We start from the raw sequence: 23,278 nt of genomic DNA on the forward strand, positions 1-23,278 counted from the left end.
GAGGTCTTGGTCCTCTCAGCAGCCAACAAGAAATAGGCCTCCTCAGAAGGTAGAGACAGGTGATCTCTATGACTCTGGGGCCAGCCTGGGGTACATAGTGAGTTCTAGGTCAGCAGAGTTACATGATGGGACCCTGTAGAAAAAGAAGGAAGGAAGAAAAGAAGGGAGGAAGGAAAGGAGGGAGGAAGGGATGATGATGATACATGCTAACTTAGGAAATTTAGGGGTGATGTTTGGAAGCCCTGGGCAGTGTGAAACATGAGATTGAGCATCATGAGAGCGTAGACTGAGCATGCCGGGTCTAAAGTCTTCAGGACAGCACTATTTTGGATCTGGGATGTTTTATTCAGATTATACAATGTTAACAAATATGGAAGGGAATTCATTAGAGCTTCATATATACTTTATATTATATATAACTGAAGATAATTTCATGCGATATTTCTAATAAGTTCGTCATGTTTCTCGTTCATAGGGAGCAGCTGCAGAGGATGGCCGATTAAAACGAGGTGACCAGATCTTAGCTGTCAACGGCGAGCCCCTGGAAGGTGTTACGCACGAGCAAGCTGTCGCCATTCTACAGCAGCAGAGAGGGACTGTGGCCTTGACCGTGCTGCCCTGAGCACAGGTCCGGATCATGACAGATGAGACTGTGACAGCATTCTGTGGCTTTCAGTTGGGATGAAAAGTTGCCTCAGCTCAAACTCAGTATCATCATTGGCTCTGATTCTGTTTGTAGAAACCGGAGCTGCCGGCCCTGCTTCCTAGCCCACATCCCTCATTCCCACAGAGGCTTAACTGCACGCGCCTGTGGTTTTCCTCTAATGAGTGGAAACAGAGGTTTAGCTTGTCATCTTAAACTTGTGATTTGCTTATGCTAATTTGTCTCTTCCTATAAGGCAGAAAACATTAGCAGTGTAATTAACTTCCTCACAATGAACTATTCAGACTCTGCCACTGGGAATCTCTGCAGTCTCTCTGTGTGACTGACTCACAGTCAAGTCAATCTCAACCCCTGTCTCTAGCTAGATCTGTATATGTTAGTCATTGGTGATTTTGAGGAGTTCATTTGCAGATTCTGTAATCTACTCAGCATCCTGAAAGGCCTTGTTTCTGAGTTTCCCAAGTGCACACAGCTTATCAAGTGTGGCTTGCTAAGCCCTCAAGTTCGGAATCCTAGCCACGCCAGCTCACATTGCTGGAAAGCCGATGCAGAGTGAAGGGCATCTTAGCAGGTCAGCGTCGCCCATCCTCCTCCCCTGTGGACCACAGGCCAGGAGGTGCAAGCCTTGGACCACACTGTAGAGATAAGCAAGTGTAGGCATCCTCAGCCCATTCAGAGTGAGTGACAAGGGTAGTCTGCCTTTCCCTTACCTCCATGCCAGCGTGCCCAGAAGCTCAGCCTACAGCAGCTGTGTGCAAGACTTGAACATAAAGTAACTGAGCAGATGACCTGGGAGTCCAGTGCTCAGCTTAACTTTCCCAGGCTCCTCCTCCTGCTGGCTGAAGTTCTACACCTAAGAAAGCAATCGTAGCAGAGTGTAAGATGACTTGTAATGTGAAATGGGCTGGAAGGGGGAGATGCTCATCACTGCGTTCTGCAGAATCTTCTGTTGGAAACAAAGGAGAGTGCCATGAAAGGTGAGCACAAGGTCAGCAATGGCCGTGGGCCGGCATTATTAGCTATAACTCAGTGCTGCACATTGTTGAGTAATCGCCGGGACTTAATGGGCCCTAATGTAAAGTGTTATTTAATTAGTGAGGATTTTAACTGAGATTCCCTTTGAGTAGATGTAATCCCGGAGTGCATTAACTCTTGGTGGAATATGTGTGTGGCTAGTGTAAAGGAGCGCCTCAGTTTTGTGTTGACAGTGCATTTCCGTGGTTGCTATTAAGTTTTTTGAGATTCCATGGGGTTTTTAGAATTTCTAATGTGTCCAAGGTACATGGTTCTGTTAGGGTCCCGTCTTCCAGTTCAGGGAAGCCACCAGCCTCAGTGTTCTGTGGGAATGATGCCTGCAAGAACACCTCAAGCAGCAGAGGCCGAATGAAGCCCAGGTCAAAATGCACCTTAAAAGATAAAGATAGGGGCTGGAGAGACGGCTCAGAGGTTAAGAGCACTGGCTGCTCTTCCAGAGGTCCTGAGTTCAATTCCCAGCAACCACACAGTGGCTCACAACCATCTGTAATGAGGTCTGGTGCCCTCTTCTGGTGTTCAGGTCCATGCAAGCAAGCAGAATACTGTGTATAGATAATAAATAAATAAATCTTAAAAAAAAAAAAAGATTAAGATAGATGATTTATGCTCTCCAAGTGTGATTCTGCTTCATTTTGATGGAATGACCTTAAATACACATTTTGAAATAATATGTTGTTGTTGTGTCTTTCTTTACACACCATCCTTTTAGGGCATGCTACTAAAAGTCTATCAGTGAAGTAATTGTGATCCTTTATGCATCAAGTTCTTCAGGGGCCCTTTCTCTTTCCACAGGACTAGCGAGGAGTTGCTGTGCTAAAAAAAGGTTTGTTGCCATCAGAACTTACTGTACACTGAGAAGACAATAATTTGCAAAAGTAGTTTTCTTAAAATAACATATTATTTTTTGGCCATTTAAGTCTATTATTAATGTCACCGACTGGAGTTAGCCAAAGAAGTAAAGTGAACTAGAAAAAAATTAAAACTACAGAATGTTTCTATGTATAGATAATTCTAAAGGTTGTAAATCAAGACAGCTGGCTAAGGAGCAGGCAGAGACATGGTTTATTTTGTTCTTTAGTTCAGCTTTTCAGTGTCCTGGGTTGAGGATGTAGCTCAGTAGGTAGAGCGCCCTCTCCTGACGTCATTGGGTACTGCAGGCACATGGTGCACAGGTCCACATGAAGGCAAAACACCCCTGCGTATAAAATGAACTACATTTAAAAATAAAAATTGTAGTCTTTTTAAAGAAGATTTATTGTGTGTTTGCCTGCGTGAGTTTTATGTAGCACACAGATGTAAGAGCCCAAGTGGGCCGGCACAGAACCTTAGATCTCCTATCCCTGGAGTCGTGAGCCACCATGTAAGCGCGCTGGAGGAGCAGTCAGTGCCCTTAACTTAAGCCTTAGCCGGCTCTCCAGCCTCCAAAATTTCAATCTTGTTTTTTTTTTTTTTTTTTTTTTTTTTTTTTTGGTTTTTCGAGACAGGGTTTCTCTGTGTAGCTTTGCGCCTTTCCTGGAGCTCACTTGGTAGCCCAGGCTGGCCTCGAACTCACAGAGATCCACCTGGCTCTGCCTCCCGAGTGCTGGGATTAAAGGCGTGCACCACCAACGCCCGGCTCAATCTTGTATTTTTTTAAGATATAGTTTATTATTTCTAGTTATGGGGGGACACAGTGTTCACATGAGTGCAGGTTCCCTCGGAGACATCAGACTCTTTAGGAGCTGGAGTTGTGAGCCAACTGAGTGGGCGCTGGGAACTGAACTCGGGTCCTCCGGAACAGCAGCTCGTGCTCTTAACCACTGAGCCATGTTTCCAGCCCCTTTGTTCCTTTGGTTTTTTGTTTTTGTTTGTTTTGAGATGGGGGGGGGGTCTCACTATGTAACCCTAGCTGGTCTAGAATTCATTATAAAGACTAGGGTGACCTCAAACGCATTGAAATCCACCTGCCTCTGCCTCGAGTGCTAGGACTAAAGGCATGCCTAAATTCTTTTCTGTAAAATAAAAATAAATCTTTTTAAAAAGAGACAGCTGGCGTTGCTTACAGGAATGCCTCCCTACCTTCCTGACGCCGTGGAATGCACAGCTTTACTTTATCAGTGGTCATCCTGCCCTGTACATCTCAGCCCCTGGACCCTTCCTGCACCGTGGAATGCACAGCTTTACTTTATCAGTGGTCATCCTGCCCTGTACATCTCAGCCCCTGGACCCTTCCTGCACCGTGGCATGCACAGCTTTACTTTATCAGTGGTCATCCTGCCCTGTAGACCTCTGAACTCTCCTGTCCAAAGTCCTAGCAAGCCTTCCAAGACAACAGCTTCAAACCCACCAACATAGGAGACAGCACCATTTTAAAGAGAATGAAGTGGGACTCTGGGAGAAACCCACACCACAAGTCTTAGACTTTCCTCCCCAGAGTCTTCTGTTCCTTAACCCTCTGCTGAAAATCTATATTTCAAATGTTTTTTAATAAACATCAATTCTGCTTCATGTTGGCTCCTCTTCCTGAATCCTTTTCTGTAGGAAACCAAGGGTGGGGTTTTACCGCAGTCGGGGTACCTAAAAGACTAAGGGAAGTCGGGCTGCTGAAACCGAGAGCTCCGGGCAGGGAAGGCCACCCTGTTTAGGCACCTTTTAGGCAAGAATGAAATCAAGGCAAGAGCGCCCCATCCTCCTAAACTCTCCTACCACTCCCTGTTGCGGGGCTTTGAAGAAGCCTGCAATACCTCAGATGAGCGCGTGGTGGCGCAAGAGACACCGCGAGTATGAGGTTTTGACCAGCGCTCCTGGCAGGTCAAGGAGTCTGGCATGAGACATCCGCCCGCAGTGAGTGGTTTCTCTGAAGCCCAGTTCTCAGATTGTTAGCCTCACATCCAACCAGGCTCTCAACAGACAGCACAGGGAGGAATGTATCCCTCTGAATTGATTTTAGTCCCTAAGGCCAGGATCCATTGCCTTCCAATTCTCCCCTTCCCAGGGACCAGCTGGATCAGTTGCCCTGGACCACCGTGCAGAAATACATGAATGTGTTTGGGGACTTGGGACCCCACCCCAACCCCTTTCCCTACTTCCAGGATGGGCACTGTTGGGGACCCTTGTTGCTAGAACTAATCACGTTAGTGTGTGTGTGTGGGGGGGGGCACATTCTAAATGCTATTGAGAAACTTAATAATAGCAAATTGAAAAGTTAATAAAACTGATCTTTGCTGAGGATGTAACTCAGTTGGTAGCCTCACATGCACAAAGCCCTGGGTTCCATTGCTGGCATAAACTAGGGATGGTGGCACATGCTTGTCATCTGAGCATTCAGGTCACACGAAGATCAGGAGTTCAAAGTCACCCTATGTTATATAGAAAGTCTGAGGCTACATGAAAGCCTGTCTGTTTTTACATAAAACCCACAGATGAGATACAATAAGGTTTTTCATGTAGCTGCAATATGCATTAAGGGCTCAGGAGCTAGGAACTAGATAAGACATGTTTCCAGGACAGGTTCACACCATAGCCCAGCACTTAGCAGATGGAGGCAAGAGAATTTCTGCAAACCGAGGCCAACTTGCACTACATAGCAAGTTCCAAGCCAGCCAGAACTACACAGTGAGACCCTGTCTCAAAAAAACCACACGCACGCACGCACGCACATGTACATAAAAATGAATACATCTTCGAAAAGTGAAATTTGCAAGTAAATGGATAGAAGTGGAAAATATTATACTGAGTGCTCTCAACCACTCAGCAATGATCCTGGATATAGTGAGTAAAGGTGGGCGTGAGGAATACAGTCTTGTCTGGTTGGAATCACATTCTGTAAGGGAGACATGAAAAGGAAATCCAGTTCTGGAATACATTCAGCTATGATAACTGGGAATCGAGAACATGGAGAATAAATCAGGGCATGGTGTGCACCTGCAATCCCAGCACTGGGAAGGCTGAAGCAGGAGTGCCTGGAGTTTGAGGTCACGAGGAAGTTCAAGGCTAGCCTCGGCTACATAGCAAGATGTTGTCTTTAAAAACGTGTGGGAGTAAAAACAGAGTACTATGGTAGAGCTTTAGGATAGGAGGCATGGGTCTTCGTTAGGAAGGGTGGACTCAGGCCACTTAGAGAAGATCTTTGTTTTTAAGAGACAGGTCTCACTATAGTGCCCAAGTTAGCTTCAATTCCTATGCACAAAGGTGTCCTCCTGCCTCCAGAGTAGCTTGGAGGTCCGTAGGCAGGTATAGTCATCGTCCCTGCAGTAGTTAATATTTGACCTGAGACCTGGGGGTGGAAAAAAAGAGCAGTTTTGGAAAAAGTGAGAAAGTAAGGATTGGTGTTGGAAGTGTGCTTGCCTAGCCCACACAAGGTCCGGGGTTTGCCCCTACCCCCTACTCCTTGGCTCACAGGTCTGTAATCCCAGCACTAGGGAATGAATGCAGGCAGGAAGTTTATGTATGGAATTCCAGGTTGGGGAGATTCTCTCAAAACTTCAACTGGGAAAAGAAGCCATAGAAAGACAGCTCGTGCAAAGGCCCTGGAGCAGAAAGGTGAGGGTCAGAAACGTACCGAGAAGAAGGACGTCAAGAAAGGAGCCTAGAGTAACACCAAGGTTCCGTCCTAAGCGATTACTGTAGCTTGTTGCGACCAGAACCTGAAGTCAGGACAGGGATGTGGGTGCGTGCGTTCCCCGGCTGGTTAGCGTGAAGCCAGAGAGCAGCGTTGAGGCGACTTTAATTTTTGAAAATGTGCGCCCTAACTAGCCTCCAGAGTGTATGGGTCCTGGGCGTGGGCCACCATGCCCTGCAGGCTCAGGCCCTACTGGGAGGGGGCTAGGGAAGCTGAGGGCGAGGGGGGTTGGGCCGAGAAACCTGCAAACTTCGCAGAGGGAGGGGAGGAGTCAGCCCGCGACGACCGGCGAGTCCCTCCTGCGGGCAGACGCCCGGCCTGCTTTTGTTGGCGTGTGTGACCTCCGGGCTGGACCTCGTGGCTCCCAGGTAAGGCTGCTCAGGGCTAGGCCCCGGATGTCCCCGTGCTTCTCACCCTGCTCTGCCTTGGCGGGCCCCGGGGTGGGAAGTGAGAATCGCTCCTCCACCCGGACAGGGGGGACAGTGAGAGCCGGGCGGGAGCTGCCGAGGGCGGAGGTGAGCTTGAGCGGCTGCCCCAGGCAGAGCTTTGCAGAGAGCCTGGAGGACCCGGGCTCCCAGGCCCTTCCCAGCCTCCACCTTCCAATGCTTTCCTCGGAGTCTTTGACTGGGAAGGCGTTTCCAGTCTCTTTGCAAAGTTTGCTGGAAAAAATGGGCAGACTTCTTTTTTAAATCATTAAAGGTGTTATGTTAATGTACCCTCGCACACAGGGCACAAGCCACCGTCCTCTGGCCTTCCCTTTGCCACCTTGAATTCGGATCCGGGTGCTTCCCTCCTTCTCCCTACCCCCATCCTAGTATCCCTGTTAAGAACTTATGTACACTGTTTATGCAAACGCACATCGAAGAACTTTTAACTATTGACACGTGGGTGGTTTTCTGCATACTAAGTCACAACTTGATTGGGATGCACACTTAACTCCAGGTGCTGAGAGACGCGGCTGTGGGTGGACGGCTGGAGCGAGACCTGTGCTGCGTCCTGAGAGCTGGTTCCTTAAGGAACAGATTGGGTAAGCTGTAGAGTGAGCACGGAGAAGGGCCCTTTGGAGTGAGACTGAAATGTCTTGGATCGAAGTAGGGATGGGGTGTTGCCTGTAGTCTAGGGTGGGGTCCTTAACCTAGTGTCAAGAATTTGTAATAGCATTGAAACTCACTAGGGAGCATCACACTAGGAAGTTAAGTCCCACAGTTTAAAGCAGAAAAGAAGCCAGGCTTGGTGGCGCACGCCTTTGGTCCCAGCAGAGGCAGGCGGATCCCGGAGTTTGAGAGCAGCCTGGTCTACAGAGTGAGTTCCAGGACAGCCAGAGCAAGGTAGAAAGACCCTGTCTCAAACACACAAATAAATAGCAGAAAACTGGTAGTTCAGACCTGTGGTCCCACCTTCTTCAGGGCCTGAGGCAATGGGGTCCCCTGAAGGCTCACTGGGACAGCTTAGTGGCACCCAGTCTCTACACAAACAAGTGCGTGAGGTCTTTTTCCCATCCTAGAGCCTACGTAGTCCGAGTTTTAGCCCTGAGCTTTGTAGTGGGGTGAAGAACTGAGCGGAGTTGGCGGATTGCAGGGCAGGGCTGGCAGCGGCCGTTAGAGCTGAGAAGTGATGGGAAGCTGGTCCTTCCTGGCTTGTCTCGCGTTGTGGTCTGCCATGTGAAGTTGCGAAATCCCATTCATTTTGGAGCTGGTGGCTCTGTGTCGTTCCAGTTAGACTCCCACTGGCCTCGGCCTCCAAAGCGCTGGGATCACGCGCCACAGTAGCGTGATTTACATTTTAAGTGATTTGGGAGTTCTTCCTTGGCTCCATACTCTAGAAGGGAAAAGTTTAGCAGATGAGGTCTGGGGGGCGGGGGGTGGTGGTGGTGGCTGGAGCGGGGGCGTGACTTCCTGTTTCTGGCCTAGGGAGGAAAGCCTTGCATTTGCATTTCCTTGGCCTTGGCCTGGTCCCTCCTGCCAACTTGTGCCTTCTTTTCAGATGTTTATTATCTCATTGCATTTTCTAATTAGCGACTTGTTCTTTATTGTGTGGGTCTCCTCCCTCTACTTGCTAGCTGGCTGGGTTGTGGATTATCCCCCCCCACTGTAGAGGTTTAGGGTCTATGTAGTTGGGGGTGGGTGGTTACACTGCTTAGCTTGTGTCCTGGATTCAGCATCCAGTACGGGATTACTTGCATTTGATTTGGCTTGATATGTGCTTTGAGAGAGTCTCACAGAGCCCAAGCTGTCCCCCGAGTCATGGGGCCAAGGATGACACTTCATCTTCTCGGGTCCACCTCCCAAGTGGTGGGATTAAGGGCTTAGGCCACCAAGCCTGGCTTTTTTGGGGGGTGGGGGAGGTGAGTGCCTTGAACTCCTGATATGAAGCCAAAGATGGTCTTGAATGCCTGGTCCTCCTGCCTCTACCCACCAAGTGCCGAAATGGCATGCACACCACTGTACTGTTGGGACTGCAGGTTATCACCGACCTGTCTGTCTTGGAGACTGGAGATGAAGGGCACAGCTGCAAGGCTTCCCACCTTTGGACTCGAGAGGAGTCCGTGCTTTGGACAAAAGCAGCTTCTGTAACTCATGACTTCACCCTCTAGGCAGTGCGTTTTCCTCCTGACTTTGCCCTTTGTACCCCTTGTTGGGATTTTTCTCTGTTCCTTGTGTGGACCTGCAGCTGACGTCCAGGTACCGCTCTCCTGTGTGGGGTTGCGAGATCTCACCTGTTCTGCTTGTCATGTCCAACAATTTGAAGCAGCCTCCAATTTCCTATCTTGGTACATCACTCAAAAAGCCCAGTCGTGGACCGTGGACTTCTGCCAAGCCAGTCACCCAGAAGCGCCAGAAGGCAGATACCTACTCCAGTACTGGTTTTCAGTGACTGATCTGGAGTCAGATGGGATGGCTTGTGTCTAATCCCAGCACGTAGGAGGCTGAGGCAGGAGTATTGCTATTAGTTCATGGCCAGCCTGGAACTACATAATGAGTTCCAGAAAAGCCTGGGGTGCAGGGTGAGACCCTCAAACACGTTAAAACCAAATCATCAAATCCTAAGATCTGTTATTTGGATCAACCCTAGGGTTTGTTTTAAGACAAGGTCTTGTTCTGTGGCAGACGGGCCTTGTACCTATGATCCGGTTCAAAAGATTTCCCTCACGTTTTCACTTTTAATTTTATTTTACCTTTTGGGTGTTTTGCTTGTGCGTATATCTGTGCACTGTGTGTATCGTTGCCTGAGGCAGCCAGAGGGGGCATCAGATTCTCTGGAACTAGAGTTACAGATTTGTTAGCCTGCCAGATGGGTGCTGGGAATTGAACCCAGGTCCTCTGGAAGAACAGCCAGTGCTCTCAGCTGCTGAGCCATCTCTCCAGCGCCCCCCTTTAGTTAAGGGGGAGGTTATTTGTTTGTTTGTTGAGTTGAGGTCTTAATGTCTTCCAGGCTGGTCTTGAACACCTGATCCTCCCGCCTTCACCTTGCAAGTGCTGGGGTTACAGGCAGGTGACGACGGGCCTGGTTTTCTTCCATGCAAGTGGTTTTCCATGGCAGGTAGGGTGGATGTGTGTTTGACTTATTTTGTTTTTGAGACGATCTAACCAAAAGCCCTGGGTGGCCTGGTACTTGCTGTGTACCCCACTTTGGCCTCAACCCCCACGTGCTGGGATCTCATGGTCATGTCACCATTTCTTGCTTTTATTTAATTTTGGTATCATTGCAAAAGCCACAGCTCCTACCTTAAAGGAAATAAGAGAGAGTTGATTGTGGAGCTGTTTTTGAGTGACCGTGGCCAGGGAACACAGATTTAGTTTACCACAAATTCCATATTCCAGAGTGGAAAACGTTTCATGAAGTTTTATGATTTTACTGAACAAAGAAAGTCATAAGCCAAGGCAAAAAAATACATTGGTGGGTTCATCAGGGAGGTACAGCCAGCTTGGGAAGCCTCTCTCTCTCTCTCTCTCTCTCTCTCTCTCTCTCTCTCTCTCTCTCTCTCTCTCTCTCTTAGTTTATGGAGACAGGGTTTCTCTGTATAGCCCTGGCTGTCCTGGAACTCATTTTGTAGACCAGGCTGGCCTTGAACTCACAGAAATCCACCTGCCTCTTCTCCCAAGTGCTGGGATTAAAGGCGTGCACCACTGCCAGTCTGGGGAAGAAGCCTTTCTATAGGCCCAAGACACAATCCCATGACATTCGTGGAAGCTAGGTCTAGAGGTCTGCTGAGTTAATAGATTCTAGAAGGTTCTTTTCTATTGGTCAAGGAATGGTGTTCTGGAGGTCTAGAATGAGCCCCAGGTGAGGCCGTTAACCTCCAGTTCTGCAGCTTTCCAGGCTCCCCAGGACTCCAGCTGTAATCCGCCAACCAGCCTCTGCAGACCCGGCTTTTCAGGGGCACCAGGTGCAGAAAGGTGGCCTCGGTTTGTTTCTGTGATCTCTTCGACTATACTGGCATCTTTTCGTGCTTAGTAATATTTTGTATTTTTCTACAGAATTTTAACTGTAGCTTCTCAGTAAATATAAACTCTATAGGAGCTGGAAATATACAGTTCCTGTTTGCCATTCAAGGGGGGAGGGGCTCATCTACGTTAAACAGGAACTCTAAAAGTTATAGGCTGGTTTTGCTGTGCTGGAGATCTGAACCGAGGGCCTTGCAGATGCAGGGTAGGTGTTCTCCTGGGCTACAACACCAGGCCCTTCACTTTCTTTTTTTTTTTTTTAAACATATTAAGAAGCATCCATGGGAAATTTAAAATCTTAAGCTGGTGGCCATGATGCTACAATGTTTAGTACTCTGTTATATTGGATATTGGTTGGTGTTAGTGAGAGAGAAAGAGAGAGAGAGAGGGAGATTTGGAACATGCTTTTAATTTTTACCTGAGGTATGCCTTATCTGAGACAGATTTTTTTTTTCAAGAAACGATTCATACAATAGCATCTTTAATTTCTTTCTTTCTTTCTTTTTTTTAAGATTTATTTATTTATTATGTATACAGAGGAGGGCGCCAGATCTCATTACAGATGGTTGTGAGTCACCATGTGGTTGCTGGGAATTGAACTCAGGACCTCTGGAAGAGGAGTCGGTGCTCTTAACCTCTGAGCCATCTCTCCAGCCCTCTTTTTTTTCTTGTTCGTGGGGTGCAGGGTTCGAGACAGGGCTGTCCTGGAACTCAACTCCATCTCGAATTCAAGATCCTTGTGCCTCAGCCTCTGAATGCTGGGATTATAGGAATGTGCTACTTCTGAGTGTTTAAAGAGCTAATGCTTTGGGGGGGGGCAGGAATTGGGGGAGGCATTTCAACTAGCTCTACAGTCTAGGATGACCTCAAACTCCAAAGATTCATCTGCCTCCCGAGTACTGGGATCAAAGGCATGTGCTGCCACCAACTTTTTTTTTTCAAGACAGGGTTTCTCTGGCTGTCCTGGAACTCGATCTGTAGATCAGACCTACACACACACACACACACACACACACAGAGTTACATATAATTAAAATCATAAAAATAAATCTTTTAAAGAAAAGAACCAAAACAGCCATTCAGGGTGGATTCAAGCCCTAGTCCGGGCTACGCTGTGAGGTCTTTTTCTTATTTTGTGTGTAAGGGTGTTTGGTCGACATGTGTGTCTGTGCACCACATTTGTGCCCAATGCCCATGGAAGTCAGAAGAGGGCATCAGCTCCCCTGGAACTGGAGTTACAGGCAGTTGTTGGCCACCACACGGGTGCCTGAAATGGAATCCCGGGTTCCCTCGAAGAGCAGCAAGTACCCTTACCAGCTGAGCGCCCCCTCCATCCCTGAGATTGCCTTAAAAGCTCACTTTGGTTTGATGGAGCGGAGCTGCCAGGGTCTGGAACCTCACACTAACGCCAGCACTCAGCCTCACTGTGATTGTTGTCCCTCCACACCACTCTGCAAGCTGCCTGATTCAGATCTGTCTCCACCTCTACTTCATGACAGGCTTTTCCTAGGCTGGACCCTGCTGGTGGCAGTCCTGTATCTCAGCTGCTCAAAAGGATGAAGCAGGGGCATCGGGACCTGGCTAGGTGACTTGATTGGTTGATTGGTTGCAGCGCTGCAGTGACACAGCCCCTCCCCCACCCACCACCTGCCTCAGATATTGTGACGCTAAACCCAAACCTAGATTTTCTTCCTGAGGGCCAGCGTGGTACTATTTACCACACATTGCCTTTCATTTATGAATAAGCCCAACACCATCTTGCTATAAGCTTTCTTGATGCCAGTGGGTTTGATTTGCTAGTATTTGCTTTAAAGTTTTTTGTTGGTTTTTTGTGTCAGGCTGGGCCTGTGGCTCAGGAGTAGCTAAGCTTTACCTGCTTAGCATGCCCAAGGCCTTGTTGCTTCTCTCCAGCACCCGACCCCCAAGGAACTGCATCTATTTTTTATGAGATGGAAGAAACTCGTGTGATTTTCTTTTTGTTGTTGTTGTTGCTGTTCTTTTTGTTCTTTTTTTAAACCTCATCTTCCTTCATATTATCTAGCTTCTTACAGTTACTGAAATAGTTCTTTTTGCTCTTCTCCAGAATTCTGGGGGTTTGGATCTAATAAGAGAACTTTCTAAGGTCAGAGTTGATAGCACAAGCCTGTGTTCCCAGCATTCAGGAGGCAGGTGGGAACTGACACAGGTCTGGTTCTAGAAAGTTCTAGACCAAAGTAAAACAAAGCAGAACAAATTTGCTTCAGGTTTCCAGATTAAATATGAAACTTATTCTCTGCTTTGCTATTGTTTGTTTGATTATTGTTTTTCTGAGACAAGGCCTCAGAGTGGATCCCTGGCTGGCCTGTGATTCTCAGTGTAGTCGAGGCTAGCCTCAGCTAACAGGACCCCCCCCCCAGCTTTACAAGTGCTACATTTTAAATTTTTAAATTGTGTTTTATTCACTTGTGTGTGTCTCCATGTGTACACATGTGTCAGGGCACTCCTGTGGAAGTGAGGACGACTTGAAGGAGTTAGTTCTGTCCCACCGTATGGATCCTGGGTGAACTTAGGGAGAATCTTCTATATTTTCCTTGTGTATATGTATTGGTTTGGTTTAGTTTTTTTTGTTGTTGTTGTTTTGTTTTTTTTTTGGTTTTTCGAGACAGGGTTTCTCTGTGTAGCTTTTCACCTTTTCCTGGAACTCACTTGGTAGTCCAGGCTGGCCTCGAACTCACAGAGATCCGCCTGGCTCTGCCTCCTGAGTGCTGGGATCAAAGGCGTGCGCCACCACCGCCCGGCCTTGGTTTAGTTTTTCGAGATAGTCCCTCTGTAACCCAGGCTGGTCTATTTGGAGCAGTCCTGATTAATGCTGAGATTAGTGTCCTGAGCCTCCATGCCTGGTCTAAAGGGAAACGGGGGTTCGGGCGTGGACAGCAGTGCGTACATAGAGCCCAGGGCCTTTGTGAGGTGGGCAAACCTTGACTAAAACCCCATCTGCCTTTGTTCCTAAATTTACATACAGCATAGAGAGTGACTGGGTCATAGACTCATTTGGTTTCCTCTTCTTGGATTGTGTTAACACAGAAGTATGGCTAACGGCAAAGAATCTTAATGCTTTAAAACTTTTTCTCAAGGACTAGGGATCCAGCTCAGAAGTGGACTCCTCATCCACCATGCAAAAGGCCCTAGGTTTAGGCAAAAATAAAATCCAAACATTGAGCCAGGTGGTGGTGGTGGCGGCGGCGCCATTAATTCCAGCACTTGGGAGGCAGAGGCAGGAGGATCTCTGAGTTTGAGTCCAGCCAGGTCTACAGAGTGAGATCCAGGACAGCCAGGGCTACACAGAGAAACCCTGTTTCAAAAACAAAAATCTAGACATTGTTATATGCTGGGTATGGTGGTTCAGGCCTCTGGGAGCTAGAGGCAGAAGGTACAGAGGTTAAAAGCTAGGCTCAGGCTGGGCGGTGGTGGCCCACGCCTTTGATCCCAGCACTGGGGAGGCAGAGGCAGGAGGATCTCTGTGAGTTTGAGGCCAGCCTGGTCTACAGAGCGAGATCCAGGACAGGCACCAAAACTACACTGAGAAACCCTGTCTCAAAATACAAAAAAGCCAGGCTCAATTATATAGCAAGTTTCAGGCCAGCTACAAAAATGTTGTTGCTGCTGCTGCTGCTCTCACAAGGAAAGTTCAAACACACCCGTGGTCTCAGCATACTCAGGGAGACCCACCCCAACACACGTTCTCATCGCTCATGTTTGGTTTCATGGTAGGCATCACCTCTAGGTAAGGAAGATCTCATTCCATCTGGCCCTGCATGTTCCCCACAAGCCTATGCTGCCAGCTTCAGCCCCGTGCTGGCAGTGGAGCCCTTAGGAGGCAAGGGTTACTTGAGGTAAAACAAGAGCCCAGCCGGGCAGTGGTGGCGCACGCCTTTAATCCCAGCACTCGGGAGGCAGAGGCAAGCGGATCTCTGAGTTCCAGGCCAGCCTGGTCTCCAAAGCGAGTTCCAGGAAAGGCGCAAAGCTACACAGAGAAACCCTGTCTCGAAAAACCAAAAAAAAAAAACAAGAGCCCAGTGTCTTTGCCATGACCGTGTGGTGAGCAGACACAGTCTCCACAGGCTTCTACTATGAGGTGGGCTGCTCCCAAAGGCCAGGGCGGTCAAGTAGTCACGGACTAAAACACGGAACCAAAAGAAACCTTTTTTTTTTTTTTTTCCTTTTGAGATGTTTGTCTTAGGCACTTTGTGATGGTAATGGAAACTTAGTAAACCAAATCCAAAGACCTGCCCCCCCCCACCCGCCCCTTCCCATTCTGATACATCTACACAAAGCTGCAGCCTTGCCGCTCAAGATGTTTGCTTTCCATGGAACTGGTTGTGAGTCCTCCTGGTATTTGTGATCCATTGTCTGTTTTCTGGTTCTGCCTCTTGATCCGTTAGTCCTTAGAAATTCCGTGGCTCTTCAGGCAGGTGTGAGTGTGATTTGCTGTGGTGAGCCAGCTGCTGTCCTCTGAGTGGGTGTCTCGAGCAAAAAGGTAGATACTCATAGTTAGTATATAAAGCATGTTTTATTTTATTGTGTTGAGGGTCATTACCCAAAAGTCGCACTCTAAATTCATAACTACGATCCTAAGCCTTTCTCCCCTGGGCAGCTCACCTCTGTGTCTTAGCTGAAGGTCAAGGCCAATCTCTTGGTTTTTCAACACAGGATTTCTCTGTGTAGCAGCCCTGGCTGTCCTGGAACTCCCTTTTAGACAAGACTGGCCTGGAACTCATAGAGATCCGCCTGCTTCTGCCTCCCAAGTGCTGGGATTAAAGGTGTGTGCCACCACGCCTGGCCAGGGTCAGGGTCAGGGTCCTGGGTGAGACTCTCTAAATGTGCAGGGCGGAGCTTTGCTCTTGGTATCCTCTGCTTATATACCTTCCAGTGAGCTTCACTGGGTTCTAAGCCTGTGTCTGGGTATCTTCTTGGGTGAGTGATGTTACTGGGTCCTGGTTGTCAGGTGCAGTCTTGGGTGTAAGTGGGGTTCCCAACTAAGCTATGAAGGGTATTTTTTTTAACTGTGCTCAGTTCAGTGGGAGTAGTATACTCTCCCACTTCCTGTCCTTCTTAAATGCTGTTGCTGGAATGGACTGCCTCTCCCTTCCCACCTTGCCTGGTCAAGGAGCCACACAGTCTGAGGGTCCTTAACCTAGATTGGGCCTGTGGGAGAAGGGAAGAGAACTGGAATTTACTTTGGCTCTTTTAGGGAGTATCTAACATTTTGCACTCTGCAAAAATAATGCTCTTAGGTTGATCTCAAAACTGTTTCTGTTTTGTTTGTGGTATGTAATACCTTTTTATTTTTCAATTTAATTCTTGTTATATTATTTATTGTGTGTCGTGGTTGTGCATGTAAAGTCAGAGAGCAATTTGTAAAATGGGTTCTATCCTTCCGTGTGGGTTCCAGGGATCAAACTTAGATTGGTAGGCACCATTACCCTCTGAGCCATCCAACCAGCTCTCTCTTTTTTTAAGTTTTCTGAGACAGTGTTACTTTGTATTTCTGACTATCTTCAAATTCACTGTGTAGACCAGGCTGGCTTTGAACTCAACAGAGATTCACCAACCTCTCTTCCCAGGTGCTGGGATTAAATTCATGCACCACTATGCCCACCTTGCCAATTCTTTTTGTTTTGTTTTGTTTTTGGAGACAGGGTTTCTCTGTGTAGCTTTGAAGCCTTCCTGAACTCAATTTGTAGACCAGGCTAGCCTCAAACTCACAGAGATCTGCCTGCCTCTGCCTCCCGAGTGCTGGGATCAAAGGCGTCCACCACCACCGCCCGGCCAATTCTTTTTCTTTAATCTCTTTTTTAGACCTATTTTGTGTGTGCTCTATTACCAAGTTATTACCCCAGCCCTTATCTGTTTTTTGAGATGGGGGACTCACTGCTGCCTACACTCACCACCAACTCCTGGGGCTCCTACCTTGGTCTCCTAATTAGATGGGACTCCAGGCATGCAGCCTCATGTCAGCTTCTAAATGGATTTTAGTCGTTGTGCATAAGTTGTGAGTTCTGACCTTTTTCCACCCCTTGTGATCATATCCATGTGTGCTTCCCACTAGAAACCCTTTATGTTATTATGAAGTACACTGTGGGGCGTTTACCCACCAACCCTACAGCTTCCCAACTTTTCTTGAGTGTGAGCAGCAGGAAATATTAGATAGCAGGATTTATTGCGATATTGCGGAGATAAACAGAAAATAAAAAATAGCCTCGAAAGGGCCTGGAACCTTTTCCAATGGCCCCAACTGTCTCTGGCCCAGGGTTTTTATAGAGACGCCAAGGGGTGGAGCAAAAGACCTCCTCCCCCAGCACAGCCAAGTGCAGACCATCTCAGACACCTGCACTCAGGCCCGTGGTCCTGATCATCCTCTTTGTGGACCTGCTGGGTAAAATCATGAGGAACCTGAGAACAGGCTCCCACAGGTCCCCCTTTCTTTATATAAAAAATAACTATTAATGGCTTACAGCAATCTCCATAGCTGTTACACCTCCCAGTATGGAGCAGAGGATGATATAGATGGCATTTCCTTTTTGAATTAGGTCCAAGGTGACTGACTACAGCAGTCTTAGCTGCATCAAGCCCTTTCTAAACCAAAAACTCTTAAGGCAACTACAAACTTAAAGAATCCCTTAGCTTCATCATTATTAACAGGTTAACATAAATATTGCTATACATAGTCACAATTCTCTCAATCTTACAACTCAAAGCAAACTCTTAACAGAACCATTTGAATTAGCATATATGGTGCTATATATAGTTAACAATTTTCTGTCTTACAACTTTAACTTAATCATTTGAATTTTCTGGCTAACAGAACATAGGAAAAACTTTGATGTATTCACATCAAATTTAAATATTTCCTTCACTCCACAAAACCATGGTGCACTAATATCAATAGGTTAAACATAATTTCTGCAAACATAATTCAACCTTAATTCACTCATAACTTCCTTTCTTTATAATTTTTAAAACAATCTCAACTAGTTAGAAAAAAAAACTTATACAATTCTACAACCATATTGAAAAGCAATATTTTCAATCTAACCATTAATACTTTGAAAACTTTTAGCATTTCTTACTAACAAAACATGACATTAACCCACTCAAACAATTTTTGAAATTAGACTAAGGAATATTAAAACTCTCCCTTTTCTTTATAATTTTTTAAGCAAAATCTCAAGCCTAGTTAGAAAACCCAAACTTTTCCATTTAAACAGTTCCATTTGTAACACAAAACCAGTTCTGTACGTAATTCCATTTTTACATGAACAGTTCCACAAAACAATTGCATTTTTAACACAGAACAATACATGAATCACCAGCATTTATGCATACACAAACTGCATCTTGAGTCAAGTAGAAACAATAAGTTTCTTCATTTAAACAGTTCCTTTTTTTTTTTTTTTTTTTTTTTCTTTTTCGAACAGTTCTCAGTGACTTTGCTTTCCTGAACTCGCATGATACCAGCTGCATCAACCACAAACTGCTCTGCATCCGAGTGCAATAAATCTTCCCATTTAAACAGTTCCATTTTTAACCCAATTCCAGAAAACAGTTCCTAGGTCATTACTATAAGTAAACTCAAATTTGTCCCATTGCAATGAAATCTCTATTATTGTTCATTTCATTTCTTAAGCCCCAAAATTCAAATGATAAATTCTGGTACTAGCCTTCCAAATATGAAGAAATCCATAACCAAAATCTTTTTGTAGTTTTATCTCATTTTAAGTTCAAAAAGTTCAAACAAGAAATAAATTCTGATATCAGGCTTTCACTTCCAAATATGAAGAGACGTTTTACAACCAAAACTTTGTGCAGTTAACAATTTTAGTTCAAACAAACGTCTCTGCAACATTTGTTCTCACAGACAGAGACCTTTTAAGGTACAGTAGTATTCTAAACCGCACTGTTTTTGATGTTAGCTCAGGTTTTTCTGTGTTGCATTGATTTTTCCATGGATCTCAGCTGAAGATGTAATGTTGTGCTGGTTTTGGCATCCGCCATTCTTAGCTTCTTAGCGGCTTCTGGAGCGCCATTCAGACTGCCTACTTTGCAGTCTACTGGGACACTAACCTTCTGTGTCTCGGGTTCTTTCACCATATACATTAAGAATAGATCCACATTTAACATTTACACTTTTTTTTTTTCAAATTCACATATAACATCTACTTATTTATACTCTTTAAGGGAACTATAGAACTACTTTAGCAAATATATTTCTTATTGCTTCTTATATACTTATATTCATTCCATCTTATTTCTTATTTAAACTTACATTTACAACTAACAATCTTTACTTCTTACAAGCTTATTACTACATGTCTTAAGACTACATTAGATACTTCTTGCAAGCTTACATTCTTTTTTTTTTTTTTTTTTTTGGTTTTTCGAGACAAGGTTTCTTTGTGTAGCTTTGCGCCTTTCCTGGAACTCACTTGGTAGCCCAGGCTGGCCTTGAACTCACAGAGATCCGCCTGGCTCTGCCTCTCGAGTGCTGGGATTAAAGGCGTGCGTCACCACCGCCCGGCAACAAGCTTATATTCTTAAAGGAACTCTATAGATCTATTTTTAGCATATATTTAACTTAGCAAACACCTAAAGATTTCTTAACACAGAGATCTAACAAGAGAATTTTTACAAACTCACATATCTTATTTTCATCTTTTTCTATTTCTTACTCTTAACTATTATCACTATCTCTATTAGAAAGATTCTCTTAACTAGACAGGAAGTACGTGCATCATTTCTAAAGTTTAGAGTTTATAGTCAGCTTTGCTATAAAGCACTGGGATTTAGTGAGTGTTGTCATTATAGAGTTGTGATACTTGTTGCTAGGGGGCTGTAACCTTCCCAGATGACGCCACACTCCAAAGTTGCCAGTTCTCTCAGCCATTCTGGACCGGCAGAGAGGCACTGTCAGCGGTAAACCGTTTTTAACTAGAGGCTGTCCCTTCACCCAAATTCATAGTAGTTCCCCTAAGAACTTCAATTCAGACAAACGTTTCCATTACAGCAGTACTTTTGGTTTGTTCTACCAAAAAACTTCACTTCACGCTGAGGGTGAAATTACCACCGTATTTAGCTGCTGTATAGCTCTTCCCCAAATACTGCACAGCTATTAGGTGATATAAGTATTTTTCTAAAGGAGCTAGTAAAGCCAAAAGCGGCACAGCTCTGAACTCTGTTTCCTCACTGTTTGCATTCACCAGTGACAAGACCTCAGAAATACAAATCGAGCCACTTTCATTCTGGTTCCTTTATAGGAACCTCATTAGAGCTGACCTTCCTTAGTTCCACGCTCCTTACCAGACACTTCAGTAACCACCGAGCTTCATTCTCCTCTTGTGAAAAAACACAAACATGTCCTCGACCCCATATTAAATATTAAGACAGGATCAGGACCCTTCCATAATCCTGAGCAGGGATCTTTCCATTTCACTTGAGTTTCAGGATTTAGTATTTTCACTTCATTAGCTTTAACTCCTGATGTTATTAGCAGTGGTGATATTTAGCATTGGTTTCTTATAAGGAACTTTTAAGTAAAGCGACTCTTTTGTAAGACAGCTAGATTTTCTGAAGTTTGTTCCCATCTAGAAAGCAGTCATTTCTTTTTTGAATGCCTGTTTCCTTGTCTCCTTTTAGATTTGCAAAGGAATTACTCATCGCAGGCAGTTTGTTCAAAAGGCAAAGAACTTTTTTAATTCAACATGTTTCTTCATATCTAAGACAACGTTCAGTGTATAAACTGCTTTCCTTTGTTTTAAGGATTTTAAAGTAGCTTGTTTGCTCTTATAGGTAGCTTTTTGTCAACCAACTACCATAAAAACTTTGCACAGCTATTAGGGTAAATAAGGCATTTTACCATGGGCGCCCCAAACCGCGAAGCACCTAGTTCCGTGTCCTTTCAATTTTTCATTGGAACTGACACTTAGACTCTTAGATGATTTTCCTCCTTATTTTTTAAAAGCTGTATATTAAGTTTACCATGAACGTATTATCCAGCTGACAAATTGTTTCAGGGCAATGTCGCCATCTTTAGTGGAAAAACTACCTTTCCCAGAATGCATTTCCCTTATCAGTCCATAATATCAGTCCCTTATATCATTTCCCTTATATCAGTCATTTCCCATAGTTCTTTTGCGTCTGAGAGTCAACTGGTTCTCTTTTACCATACTTGCTTACAAATTCTTGCCTGGGATGTTTGAACAAAGTTTTTTTGTTTTTGCAATGGGAGATTTGAACAAGCAGTTTACATTTTCAGCTATGGCACATTGGGAGATTTCTATTCTCTCCTCAGCTGGCTTTGACAGGTGTCTCTCCTTCATCAGACACTGGCCCCCGAATCAGAACTGCACCTGCCTCGTTAGCCGGCATTGAGGCTGGCATTTCTGATAGCAACTTTCCTCTGGGCTTGTGTTTGTTTTAGCCAGTCAGTGAAAAACAACATCATTTACAACAGCTTTTTCACAGGTCCTTCAGAGAGATTTTCTCCCACTGATCTTATTCTCATTTTGCTTGTTCCTTCCCCCCAGATGCAGAGCTTCAGGTATCTGTCTGCGGCTCTGTACCTCTGCTTGCTGCCTTTGGAGGTAGGGGCTTTCCCCTGACCCAATCTGCCTCAAACTCTCAGCAGCTTTCACAGGTCATATTTTTCTGGGGAAGAATCTGTCCCTTCTCTGTTTCTTCAGAGTCTTTCTCCCTGACAGTTTCCAGTTTGGTCTCAGTTTAGCCCCTCTACCCCAGAAACAGTTTCCGACACTACAGTGGCAACTTTCCCTGCTACTGAAGGTAGGGGCTTTTTGTCCGTTTGCTTTCAGGGTCTGTGTGGTTTGCGTACAGATTGAAAATCTAACAAGGGAGGTTTTTGCCATTTCTAAACTCCCATTAGGACAGGTGTTTTGCCTCATCAGGCCTTCACCTGGCCCAGTCCCCCAGTGGGTTGTGTTTGCTTGTCTGGGTGCTCAAGGACAGAGCTTATGCCAGAGGCAATCACCCCTCAGGGCTACACTCCCTCATCTCACTTGGAGTCAGTTGAGACAAAGCTTTTCTCAAAGACTGCTTTCTCTGACAGAAAAGAAAGCTTTACTCCTGGATAGTTCTGTTCTGCCCTGGCTGGGCTCTTTCCCCAGACAGCGTTCTGACTCGGCAGCACAACTGCTTCAGACACAGTTCAGCTTTACTGTTTTCCCAGAAAGGTCCTTACTCTGATAGGAAAGCTTTTCTCAGATTTCTTTTTGCAGCTGTGGACCTATCAACCCGGGACTTGTAGGAAAGTGGACAACTGTGCTGTTCCCACCAGCTTTAGCTTTGTTTGTTCATTAGCAATCTTCCCCTGGGTCCTGCACCTTCCTGCCTCAGCTCTGTGCTCCAGGAAGTTTACAACTGCAGGAACCCTAGTATCCCCAAAATGCACTCCAACTCAGAGACACTGGCCAGTCGCCTCTGGGTTTTTGGTCAGAAGCGAGGATACAATGCTAACGGAGTTTGCATTGCTTCAGGGGATCTTTGCATTAGGACGATTAGGAGCACCTTTTCATTCTGAAATGCTCAAACAAAACCCTTGATGCCTCAGCTCGACTGTAATGGAAAAGCTCGGCTTTTTTGCTTTTCTCAGGTAGTTTCCTGCCCTTTTGGGCTCTCTGTAGCTCTTCACCCACTCTCCCAAGCGTTTCCCTCAGGGTACTCTGACCCACTGTCTTTCACTAGCTTGAAGAGACAGAGCTTAGAAGAGGTTTTTAGGAACTTGTCCTTGCCTTCTGCATTGCAGAGAGGATTTTTGAAGCTTGAAAGAGAACTTGAAGAGGTTTTGCCGTCTTAAGAGGTTTGTTGTTTTCCCTTAGAGCTAATCACAGGTGGCCCCCATACTAATATCTTCAGGTGATTCTAATTTGTCCTTCTGAGAGAAAGTTCTGAAAGGCTTTAGTTTTTAAGTTTAAGAGAACTTTTGAGAAAGATTAAGGCTTTTTAGAGAGATTCCCCCCCCCAAATTTTCCAAGAAAAGCTTTATAGTTTAAGAGAAAGATTTTTTTTTCCCCAGGAGAAAGACCAACTTTTCCCAAAACTTCCCAACTTTAAACTTTGACTTCTTACACCCCCATTTTTGCCCCAGGGAGAGAACACTTTCGCCTGCCGATTGGACTTAGCATTTCATCTGTCCCCAGGATAAGAGCTTCCATAGTAAACTTTTTCTTCCCCATAAGCTCAAAAAAGAGCTTTTTTACTACCCGTAAAGCCCAAAGAAAGATCCCCCCCCCCAGTTTGCATTCATAGCCCCCAAAGTTAGAAAATTGAAGTTTTTCTGTCTAGTTGCTTTATTTTTTCCTACACAATCTTACACTTCTAAGTTTTTCCTACACTATATTACTACCCTATACCTTATACTTATTTTTCAAAGATAGAAAATAAGAAAGGGATAGAAGATCGAAAATTTTGACAGAAGAGAATTTCGCTGCAGCATCGGACAGCCTTCCAGTCTGCTTTCCTTTACTATCGAGGATAAAACCC

The 23,278-nt window shown here is 45.5% G+C and overlaps 1 protein-coding gene across 1 annotated transcript in view; it reads left to right on the plus strand.

Annotated features, from left to right (window-relative positions):
• The window catches only part of Patj (PATJ crumbs cell polarity complex component), a 332,069-nt gene extending 329,700 nt beyond the window's left edge, over window positions 1-2,369 (plus strand). Inside the window, 1 exon segment of the mRNA XM_028870280.2 lies at window positions 476-2,369. Coding sequence (XP_028726113.1) covers window positions 476-622 — 147 coding nt within the window. The 3' untranslated portion in view covers window positions 623-2,369.
• The last annotated feature ends 20,909 nt before the right edge of the window (window positions 2,370-23,278 follow it).

This window comes from Peromyscus leucopus, chromosome 2 (assembly GCF_004664715.2).
Source record: "Peromyscus leucopus breed LL Stock chromosome 2, UCI_PerLeu_2.1, whole genome shotgun sequence".
Taxonomy (NCBI): domain Eukaryota; kingdom Metazoa; phylum Chordata; class Mammalia; order Rodentia; family Cricetidae; genus Peromyscus; species Peromyscus leucopus.